The 12,277-nt window shown below is 43.0% G+C and overlaps 1 protein-coding gene across 1 annotated transcript in view; it reads left to right on the top strand.

Annotated features, from left to right (window-relative positions):
* Prp6 (pre-mRNA processing factor 6) overlaps positions 1–8,409 on the top strand; it is a 34,701-nt gene extending 26,292 nt beyond the window's left edge. The window contains exon 3 of the mRNA XM_080274556.1: positions 5,251–8,409. Coding sequence (XP_080130682.1) covers positions 5,251–7,812 — 2,562 coding nt within the window. The 3' untranslated portion in view covers positions 7,813–8,409. The remainder of the gene's footprint in view (positions 1–5,250) is intronic.
* Positions 8,410–12,277: the final 3,868 nt, after the last annotated feature.

Raw genomic sequence — 12,277 nt, 5'->3', positions numbered from 1 at the left:
GCAAGGCATGGGGGGCCACAGGTTTAGTTACGGCACGGGGGGTAGCCACCGTGTGGGTCACAATGCACAAGGCACAAATACGTCTTCATTATAAAGTGTACAGCGGAGAGAATGAGAGGGCAGCAGTTGGCTCAGTGCATAGGGTGGGCCGCTCCTGCAATGCATTGTGATTGTCAGGCATGTGTTGCAGGATCTGTCCATGTACTGATTGGGTCCTGTGTCTGAGCCAGATGATACACATTGCCGCCATAAACTGCATAGTACCGCCAATAGCTTCCCTTTTCTGAGCCGGATATTGGTTACTGGTCATAGTCAGGTGATACCACATTGTCCATTCTGTTTAATTATGGAAAGTGTCTCGATTACGTAAATGATGCAACATTCGTATGCTACAGTCCAGTGTATGACCTTTGGAACCATATCGTTAGCATGATTCAGTCTAGTGCTGCACAGTTAGCATGATTCAAACTAGTGCTGCACAGTTAGCACAACCAACCAGATCGAAGCCAACCTTTTATGTGCTGAAAATATTTCCAAGTGGTCATCTCCTCATTATATCTTTGCTTGCGGTTTGCTTTTTATGCTTCCTGTGGAGTAGATTAACAATATAACAGTAAAAATGACATTTCCAGTTCTTATTTTTATTATGGAAATTTTAATGTGATTACTTCACAATGTAGGATAGAGGTTTGCTGGTATTTAACAGTTAATTGTAATATATATATATATATATATATATATATATATATATATATATATATATGGCTTAGAGTTAATTGTTTTACAGGGAGGGGCACTAATCCTCCCTGTAAAACAACTCTAAGCCCTTGGCCATCCTGTTTGGGATACATGGCATCTGGCAATGAATGAATGAATGAATATATTTATATATGTGTGTTATATAGTGGTAGGTGGGGACACTCACCATCCACTCAGTCAATGTAGTGGTGCTTTGGGTGCCTGCACTTTCCTCTCTTCCATCCTTTCTCTTCTGTCTTTCTCTCTTTCTTTCATTCTTTTCTCTTTCATCTGCCTGCAGGTGGCTTTACACTCCCTCTTCTGTCTTTCTTTCCTTCATTCTTTCCTCCTCCTTCTGCCTGTGGGTGACTACACTGGGTGATCTTTCCTTCATTCTTTCCTCCTCCTTCTGCCTGTGGGTGACTACACTGAGTGACAAGCCAAATGGTTTCCTCTACACTAGGAAACCATTTACTATGCTGGGTGGTAACCATATAACCAAATTATAACCAAATTATGGCACCTATTTAGTGGGTAATTAAGGTGCTCCAATCAGATTGCGCCTGTGTAGGTTTATATCCGTGGGGTGGTTTAGGGTTTGTTGCCCACGTAATGCCACTCAGGGATGAGTGAGGCTGGCCACTCTCATCTTAAATGTGAGGACCAACTTGCCTAGCTCCACTCCTCTTTGGGGCAACATAGGATTGGATGATGGATAGTTGGATGGATGGTTATACTGTATGTTGTATTGTACTTTGCTGCCGTATATAATGTTGGCCAGCACTACAAGTCCCATCTGCTAATAAAATCAACGTTGTAAAGTATAAATCCCCAGAGAGAATGTGGAAGAAAACACCACGTGAAGGGGAGCCTTTAATGACATGTTTTGCTATTGCTTCTTCTGGTCAAAGGCACCTGTAACAACACCAGTTCACTTAAGTATTAGTCACAGAATGGGAAACAGGGGGAGGGGTGAGGACAGGGGGTTACAGGACGGGGGCTGGGAGGTATGGAAGAGGCCGGGATGGAGGGTATATGGAGAGAGAGAGAAGGAGTCAGTGTGGTGGGAGGAGTAGGGGGTAGCGCAACTGAGGAGAGAGAGAGAGAGATACAGAGAGAGCAAGGGGGAGCTGTGAGGGATCTAGTGATGGCAGAAGCAATGACAGTGACAGTTTTATATTAAAATAAAGATAATAATGATAATAATAATACTGTAATCATATATTAATAGCATGGTATCAGTGACACTATAGTCTTTCCAAAATATCAAGATCGTTTGGGTGTTGTCCCTTACGGGAATTCCCCAACCCATGGTGCTGCCGAATCTATACCAAAGCACACCTCTCTGTCTCATGTCAGCTATTTACTACTTCTAAATGAAATTTATTGACAGTATATATGTATATAATTCTCTAGTAAGGCTATATAGTGTAAGAAATGTCTGTTGTTTTTATTAATAACAATGACGTGTCAAGTGGGGTTGGTGGAGGATTAGTGCCCCTCCCTGTGAAACAATTAACTCTAAGCCCTTGGCCACCCCGTTTGGGATACATGGCGTCTGGCAATGAATGAATGAATAACACTTCGCAACGTTGCTTTCCCACGCTGTCACGTTTGTAGGTGAGTCTGTGAGGATGGGTCAGGTGTTAATCCACAGGTCATTTCCTCTCTGACTGTCATCAAAGATGGAAGCTCCTACCCCTGCTACTCGTATAGACTTTTCATAGAACCATATAGACTTTTTATAGAAGTAAATCTCCGTAAAATATTGATTTCGTATGCAGAGAGAGAGAGAGAGAGAGAGAGGCAGACAGACAGTCAGGAGGCTTTTCCTCAAATTCTAATAATTTATAAAACTGTATAGACTTTTTATAGAAATAAATCTGCATAAAATGTAGATTTTAGAGAGAGAGAGAGAGAGAGATATTGAGCTGGGAGTGAGGGTTGTCCCTTGAGCAATGTCTCTAATCTGATAATTTGCCCAGTAGAAAGTGTGGTAACGTTGGGGGTCGGGGAATTCCCATGAGGGACAACGCCCAAACGGTCTTGATGTTTTGGAGACTGTAATGCTATACTGGTATATTTACAATATGACTCAAATTATACATGTATACAGCTAGATACTTAACTGTCCCAGTGCTATTTTATGTGGTGGGATGGTAATGCAGTCAGCAGCAGTCCGCTGTCCAGTAAGGGTGCAGCGCTGTATGGACTCACCACCCAGAGTGGAAAGAAACTTTTGGCCTCAATAGTACAGTCGTCAGCACAAATTCGCTGCAAGCCTGCTCGTGTGATGTGGGTCGTTTTGTCTGGCAACGGTGTATGGGAACTAGTTGCCACACAGGCTTTTATACGCTTTAAAGACGTGTTTGTAAGAATTAATTCTATAAATCACCCAGAATACAATATTCTTTATAATTTGTGATTAGCGTAAAAATGTGCAAAAATCGACAGATGAATGTTGCCGCGTGGTGAAACTCCTGTTCTCTCCCTCGTATCCATCCCTTGTCCCTCCCCTACTCCTTCCCTCTCCCGCTATCCTTCATCTTCATTCCCCTCTCTCTTCGCCCTGTCTACCTTATCTCACCCACAACGCTAATCTGCGTAATAACCGCACTCTTCTCTATTTCTTGTCTATTCCTGTAACCTTTTTGCTCCTCAACATTCGAGAGTTTCATGCCATGCAACGGTCTCTTTCTCCCACACGTTACTCCACACATGATGCAGCAGTTCGAAACTTTAGTGTTTCTGATACTGCTTCGTGATTCAGTGAACAGTATGAGGAGAATGGGAACATTTTCCTAGGGAAGAGAGAAGGAGAGAAGCAGGAGGAGTGGGCACAAATGTTTGTTTAATTTCGCCTACTGATATAATAGGCAGACTTCCTGGCTCACTCAAACAAATACTAGCAAGGAATACATCACAAGAACGAGACCTCAATGTTCCTGTATCTCCCAGCTGTTGGTAGTGACAAAGGGTGGAGAACAGAAAGACAACTGGAGAGGAGTGGGAAGAAGACGAGGAGGGTAAGAATGGGACTAGAACAGGAAGGAATATTCATGATAAACCTTGGATATAGTTGGTAGTACTGCAAGCAACTGGGAATAAGGCAAACTGGGTTTAGAAAACAGTCAAGAGAGAATTGCGATGCGCCGTGGATAAATGAATGAAGGTAGAAAGAGTGGGGAGAGGAGACAGTGGAGAGGCATGACAGTGAGTGGGGGGTAGGAGGGAGAGGGAGGGGTTGGGGGGGACATCAGGAGTAAGGGGGAGAGACGGGAAGGGAGCTTACACTGTTATAATGAAGAATACCAGAGTATTACGCTCATACGTCGTTCCATAACATTGTCAACTCTTGCAGTTTTTTTACGCTAATCAATTACGGTATACAGAGAATTGTACGCTAGGCAGTCTCTAGTACCACTTTTGAAAAACACATCGTATGTGGCAACTCATCCCTTTACACTGTTGCCAGAGAAAAGGACTCGCATCACACTAGTAGACTTGCAGCGAATTTATGCTGATGACTGTACATGGAGATGGTATAGCCTGAGATGAAGTAAAGACATGTAAAACTTGAATAAGTGAATGGATGTATGATCTATATCACAAGGCTCTTTGTTGCAAGATTACCTTGCTTTCATGCTTTCCTTTGTCCAATTTTTGATCCAGTACACTATACCTTTTTGTAGTAAATAATAATTTTGGTTTTGATTATATCTGTTGCCATGGTTTGCTTGTAATAAATAATAATTTTGCTTATGATTATATCTGTTGCCATGGTTTGTTTGGATACAGTAGGCTACTAATGGTTTGAGAATATATGGGTGTTGGAGAGGGACCCCTTCACGAAGCAGCACCAGTATGACCACGTGGCTCAGCTTCCTGGTTATACAAATATCCTTCAATTTCCTCCCTATTCCTCCAAAGGAGGATGGTGGACTGTAGGAGAAGGGTAGCTTCAGCCTGCAATCCACTGGGTTCACATTCAGATAGGCTGGTGGTTGCAGCTACGTGTACTACTTCTGCCTGCAAAAACAGGACTCAGGTCATTATTTGCTGTGTTCAGGAAACATACAAAGGTGTACTCATTTGATTATGGAGTGCCTTATTCAGCTAATAAAAAGTACGGTTTGGCATTAGTAAAATAATGTATGTAAATGTCATTGGTGGAATGTACCATATCTTTAAATTGGTAATTGAGGTTTGGCTAAGTTTTAGTTCATTTGGCATGAAGTGCATCCCTCAGCTGAATGAAATTGTCTGTTGTAAGAAAAATGAAAAACTGGAATATCTAATCCATCTTCAGTAAAATTTTTTTAAAATAGACAGTATACTTGATATGTGTCATTTCTTCTTTGTCATACGCTTTCCTACTTTGCCGCTCTTTCTCGTCTTATATTCCTGTGCCACCCTTTCTTATCTTATATTCTTATACCTGTGCTTTTTTTTATTACCTAACTAGCTGCATAATGGTAGTAGTTCTTAATAAAGTATATTTGTACTTTACAGTTCAATGGATATGGAGGATCACTGTGCAGCAAAGACCCGTATGACAAAGATGATGAAGAAGCTGATGCCATTTATGATGAGATAGATAAACGAATGGATGAGAAGCGAAGAGAATACCGAGAAATGCGATTGAAAGCCGAGCTGGAAAACTACCGACAAGAACGACCAAAGATCCAGCAGATGTTCACAGATCTCAAGCGTGAATTGGCTGGTGTGTCAGAAGATGAGTGGAGTTCCATCCCAGAGGTGGGTGACGCCAGGAACCGCAAGCAGCGCAATCCCCGTGCAGAGAGATTCACGCCACTGCCGGATAGTGTACTTAGTCATAATTTGGGCGGGGAAAATGTGACAACAATTGACCCTGGATCTGGTTTGGCTTCCATGATGCCAGGAACTTCAACCCCAGGCATGCTAACTCCAAGTGGAGACTTGGATTTGCGTAAGATTGGTCAGGCACGTAACACACTCATGGGCATGCGTCTTAATCAGGTATCAGATGCTGTTGGAGGTCAGACAGTGGTGGATCCCAAGGGCTACCTGACAGACCTACAGAGTATGATACCCCAGTATGGTGGGGATATCAATGATGTCAAGAAGGCTCGGTTGCTGCTCAAGTCAGTTCGTGAGACCAATCCAAATCATCCACCTGCCTGGATTGCTTCAGCTCGTTTAGAGGAAGTAACTGGAAAGATCCAGTCAGCTCGTAACCTGATAATGAAAGGTTGTGAAATGTGCCCCAAATCTGAAGATGTTTGGCTGGAGGCAGCTAGGCTTCAGCCCCCAGATATGGCTCGAGCAGTGATTGCTCAGGCTGTCCAGACACTGCCTCACTCACCTCGGCTGTGGATCAAGGCTGCTGACTTGGAACTTGAGTTAAAAGCCAAGAAGCGTGTGTACCGTAAAGCCTTGGAGCAAATTCCTAACTCTGAGTTGCTGTGGAAGTTAGCAGTGGAACTGGAGGAAGAGGAAGATGCTAAAATTCTGTTGAGTCGTGCAGTGGAATGTTGCCCCACGTCTGTTGATCTGTGGCTTGCCCTGGCCCGCCTTGAGGTGTATGAGAATGCTAGAAAAGTGCTCAACAAGGCCCGTGAAAATAACCCAAAGGACCGTCAGATCTGGATAACTGCAGCCAAACTAGAAGAAGCAAATGGGAATGATGCTCTGGTAGGTAAGATCATTGAACGTGCCATCTCAACTCTCCAGGCAAACATGGTTGATATTAACAGAGACTTCTGGATCAAGGATGCTATGGAAGCAGAGCATGCAGGAGCTGTTCTCACCTGCCAGTCCATAATCAGAAACATTATTGGCTACAGTGTGGAAGATGAGGATCGAAAGCACGCTTGGATGGAGGATGCTGACAGTTGTGCAACCCAAGGAGCTTATGAATGTGCTCGGGCCATTTATAGTCATGCCCTCTCTATATACCCAAAGAAAAAATCTGTATGGCTTGCAGCAGCTCACTTTGAGCGGAGTCATGGAAGTAGAGAGTCTTTAGAGTCTCTCCTGCAACAGGCTGTCACTCACTGCCCACAAGAAGAGACACTCTGGCTCATGGGTGCGAAGTCAAAATGGTTAGCAGGTGATGTTCCAGCTGCTCGATCCATTCTTGCTCTTGCATTTAAAGCCAATCCTAACTCGGAAGAGATCTGGTTGGCTGCAGTGAAATTGGAATCAGAGAATAACGAATATGAGCGAGCTCGGCGTTTGCTTGCTAAAGCTCGATCTCAGGCAGCAACACCAAAGGTGATGATGAAGTCAGCTCATCTGGAATGGGCCTTGGGCAACTTAGAGGTGGCAAATAACCTACTAGATGAGGGATTGAAAGAAGTGGGTGATTTTCCCAAATTATGGATGATGAAAGGTCAGATTCTGGAGCAACAGGGGAAGATGGAGGATGCATGGGAGATATATAGAGATGCAGTAAAGAGATGTCAGTCTTCCATCCCTCTGTGGAGGCTGTTGTCATCACTTGAAGAGAGGCAGGGGCGGCTGGTAACAGCTCGAGCCACACTAGAGAAAGCCCGTGTCCGCAACCCAATGAATGATGAGTTGTGGCTACTTGCAATTCGCCTGGAGCTGAGATCAGGCAACAGAGAGATGAGTCGGGCACTTATGGCACGGGCACTTCAGGAGTGTCCCTCGTCAGGTATCTTGTGGGCCCAAGCTGTTTTCCTGGAGGATCCTGCCCAGCGCAAAAGCCGCAGTGTGGATGCCCTGAAGCGGTGTCAAGATGATGCTCATGTAGTGCTGGCTGTAGCTAAAATGTTTTGGATGGAAGGCAAAAAGAACAAGGCGCGGGAGTGGTTCAATAAAACCGTCAAGATTGACCCTGACCTTGGGGATGCATGGGCCTGGTACTACAAGATGGAGATATTATTTGGATCAGAGGAGCAACAGAAGGAAGTGGAAAAGAGATGCTTGGCAGCTGACCCTCACCATGGGGAGCACTGGTGCTCAGTGGCCAAGGACATTAAACACTGGAGGAAGAAAACACCAGAGATTCTCCACTTGGTTGCAGAGAAGCTCCCCATCCCAGTCATGAACAGAGAGGTCTACTAAGGTGATTGCAGGCCCTTCAGTTGTGTAGAGTGACATGAGCACTTAACCCTGTCTGTCAGTTGAGATACATTTTTTTTTTTTATGATTGCTACCTTCCAATGATTTGTTCAATTTGGGAAACATCTCACATACTGAATGGGTTAATAAAAGCTGCATCTAACCCCTCCAGTTCAAAAAATATTCTCATAGCTATGTAAAATTGTCTAGAGGTAGTAGAAAGAAAAAGTACATCATTGGATTGAAAAGGTTAATACACAGAGCTCTGACCCCTCCAGTTCAAAAAATATTCTCATAGCTATGTAAAATTGTCTAGAGGTAGGAGAAAGAAAATAGTACATCATTGGATTGAAAGGGTTAATACACAGAGCTATAACTCCATTATATCATATGTAATTACTGTATGTTCTTACTGGATTTATAGTTTCACATGGCTTTGATAAAAAGGTAGAAGTTTCCAAAAATGAAATACATTCAGAATTGTCATGTCCTGTTCCAGATTTTTAGATTCTTTACAGAGTATATGGTAAATTAATATCTTCTCATCACAAGACATTTTATGAGAAGACACTCCGACATTTCTATAATAAATAATGTAGACACACGGAAATTATGGTAGTTTGTATTGTACTGGTACCTGCACAAGAATGTCTCTATCTATCTATTGCCAGACGCCACAATCCCGTAAGGGGTGGCCATTTGACTTTGAGTTATTTGTTTTACGGGGAGGGGCACTAACCCTCCACCAACCCACTTGCTGACATGTAGGGAGTATACTCTGTTATTATTCACAACATAATTTTACCTTCTTCATTTTTTTTTTTAAATGGAAAAAGGAAGAAACAGAGGCTGGGATCCTGCAAAAGATTGTCATTTGTAAAGGAAATGGACCAGAATAGGGCCAAAAATTAATATCCATTCATTTTGAGATCCCTGGGCAATTTACATTTACAAGACTGGAGGTTAAAGGCTGAAAGAAAAACAAAATTAGGAAAACACTTCTAGAGCTGATCAACCTGTGCATCAACTGATATTACTAGTTAACGTTTTCATTAAAGAGCTAGACAGAAACGGAATGAGTAGGCACAGTATAAATAATTGCTCCTTAAAATCATTATTTTTGCCCAAGATATATTGTAAAAACTGGCATAGATATACATAATAAGCCACAAAATATTGAAAATTTAGATCCATTGTTCAAGAACAGTTTGGTAGGTAAGGGTGCCCACAATTACAGTACATACGATGTAGTTTTACCCGTAGGTATTAATGCTGAGTGAAAGACAAATGGTTTCCTGTTAATGTACTGGAAAAGTTAAGAGACCTTTTGCTCCTGATGGGACAGTACTGGATTGGATGGATTTTAGTGGTGATTAACCATTGTACTATTTTGGGGTTTGGGAGGGAGAAAATAGATTCCCTATATATCATGCATGCCAAGTAGCCTAAAAGGAATATGTGTGTGTATGAATCAGGAGTCTCTTTACCCTCTAAAGCATACTAAAAATTGTACAGAGGTCTTAGACCTGGGTCTTGTGCCTCCCTAGGACCCAATAACACTAGGCAGGCGTATACGATTGTAAAATGCGAGGGGTGTGAAGGAAGAATGTAAAAGAAGATAATTAGTAGTGAAGATCTTAAAGTTCCAGTAGAGGAACCATGGTATGTCTGGTCAAACAGACCCACTAACCACAGGCAAGCAAATGCCCCTTCAGGGTCATCCCAAACAATGAACCATAATTCTCTTGAGGTGAACAGTGCCAAGCCACAGTGAAGTGCGGGGAAGAGTGTGGAGGTTTTGTTCCTGGATGGGTGCTGCATTTGTGTCACCACCCAGTTAATAGAGGCGCTGTAGTAGGCTCAGTGTCACCCCATTATTTGGTTATATGGTTACCAACCAACATTGTGAATGGTATCCTAGGTTTCAGGAAACCATTAGGCTTGTCAATCAGTATAATCTTGGGAAGAAGCAAACAACACTACATCAGGTAGGCAGATGATGATCGCCACCACCTATCACTAAATTTTTAAGTAAGGAAGGTATGAAGTCTGTGTGAGACAAATATAAGAGGGAATTAGTGGATGAATGGAAAGATGTGACTTGAATTTGACAAGATATGAGTATCTGTGCTCAGAGTTGAGAGAGTTGGTTGACGAACATGGAAGACAAAGAGGAATGAATAATTGATAATAAGAAAAGAGGGTTACGGTATGTAAAATTATTCATTTTTTGTTTATAACAACTCCACCATGCTTGCATGCATTGGTCTTGGTCATCTTGCGGGAGTACTCTATGCTGTTCGATCATTTGTAGCCTGTTCAGTCCCTTATCTCTGAGGGATAAGTATTTTTTGGTCTGCCTCTCACAACTGCCCTAAACATTCATACCTCTTGCCCTTAGCACCAAGCTGCCATACTCCATACGCTCCACGTGCCCAGACCATCTCACTCTACCCCTTCTCATCATATCATTAATCATTCAAATCCCATCCTTCCTCTCAACCCGTCATTCACAGTCATAACCCCCCAGGGGTGCCATTCAAGGATGAAACTGTGTGAACATTCTCCATCCATCTATCCATCCATCATCCAATCCTACATTGCCCCATGAGGAGCATAGGATCCTGGGGCTAGGCAAGTTGTTCCTGACATTTAAGATGAGAGTGACCAGCCTCACTCATCCCTGAGTGGCATTACGTGAGCAGTACACCCCAACCACCCCTTGGATATAAACCTTCACTGGCTCAATCCAACTGGAGTGCCTTAATTACCCACTAAACCACCAGGCATCATAATTTGGTTATATGGTTACCACCCAGCTTAGTAAATGGTTTCCTGGTGTACAAGAAACCATTTAGCTTGTCACTCAGTGTAGAGTCACTCATAGGCAGAAGGAAGAGGAAGGAATGAAGGAAAGATAGATAGAAGAGGGAGAGTAAAGTCACCCATAGGCAGAAGGACGGTGAAAGAATGAAGGAAAGAAAGACAAAAGAGGAAGGAAAGAAAGAAATGGAAGAAATGGAGTTCCCCGAGCTAAGCCCTGTATTGGACTATATAGCCCCGCTAGGGTTACAGGAGCGAGCTACCGCTCCCGGCACGGCAGCCCGGACGAGGCTCGAACTCACAATCCCCCGATTACGGGTCCAGCGTGCTACCACTGTGCTACCGCGCCCCCCAAGGAAAGAAAGAAGGAAGGAGGAAAGGAAAGGGCAAACACCTGAGAGCAACACTACATTGAGTGAGTGAATGGTGAGTGCCCTCACCTACCACTTTTGTATATTTGAGCCTATAGATACAAGTATCATTACCCTTTACTGCCCATGTCACCATTATACTGGATACACTCCTAACACATGCTGCATACAGTGGCCCCATAGCACAGAGGGAAAGCCCTTGTGGTTTCAAGAGAAGCTACAACTCTCTAAACTTCCTCAGACCACTCCTTATCCCTGGTACCATGCTTGCTCCTGCCCCACCTGAGGTGCATATCTTGTCCCCCAAGTAAGCAAACTCCTCTATGCACTCAAGACTCTCCGACAAGATTTCTGGGTAATCCTTTCCTGCCTCTCTCCTCTGTGTTCTTTACATATCACACACTCAAGCTCAGCATTATTTTTGGAACCAACCTTTAATACCTCTGCATCGCTTATGCACCGAATTCTTACAAATTCTGCACAAAATGGAGTAATATCCCACACCCTTTTGGCAAACTGCATTGCCATACTCCTTCTGCTATGACATTATCACTTACTGACCTGGATATCATCATGTTTTATGCCCATTTAATCTTAAACCGTGTACCCTATTTCATCTCTTCATTTGAAAATTTGTTTTTTAGGCACAAAAGTGATTTTACAAATGGGGAATCTAGTTACTGAGTTGAGTGAAAGCGAGTGAGGCAAGGATGTAAGTGCCCACCATTACTATTATCCCTGTTTGTGGGAAGACTGATGCTGGAAATATACACTGCCTGTAGGGATACACATAGCCTACCTGTTTATATTGTTGATAGTAACTAATATTTGGGGAGGACTTTCAGTAGATATTAGCCGAAGTAACAAGATAAGGAAAAGAAATGAAGTGAAAAGTAGTAAGATATAATGAGTTGGGTAGTAGCAGCACTTGCAACCCCAGGCTTATCTGAATATGAACCCAGAAGACTGCAGGGTGTAATTATCCTCCTGAAGTTCACCATCCTCCTTTTGAGGGATAGGGAAGGAGTTAAGGGGTGTTTGTATGAGGTGGGTGGTGATAACAAGCGATAAAGTGAAATTAAGAAGTATTCATATGGAGAGAAGTATGTGGTAACCATAGGGGTATTTGCCTTCTTAGTGTGACTGGTAAAATATATGGTAGAATACTCACTGATAGGGTTAGGCATATGACAGAGGAGCTAGATGGAGAAGAACAAGGGGGATTTAGGAAGGGAAAAGGGTGTATAGATCAGATATTTGTTCTAAGATGTTTA

The sequence above is a fragment of the Coenobita brevimanus genome, chromosome 58, assembly GCF_032717465.1.
Source record: "Coenobita brevimanus isolate Jiangsu-jjx chromosome 58, ASM3271746v2, whole genome shotgun sequence".
Lineage (NCBI taxonomy): Eukaryota > Metazoa > Arthropoda > Malacostraca > Decapoda > Coenobitidae > Coenobita > Coenobita brevimanus.
The sequence above is the reverse complement of the archived record's forward strand: the minus strand, read 5'-3'. Positions and strand labels throughout refer to the sequence as shown.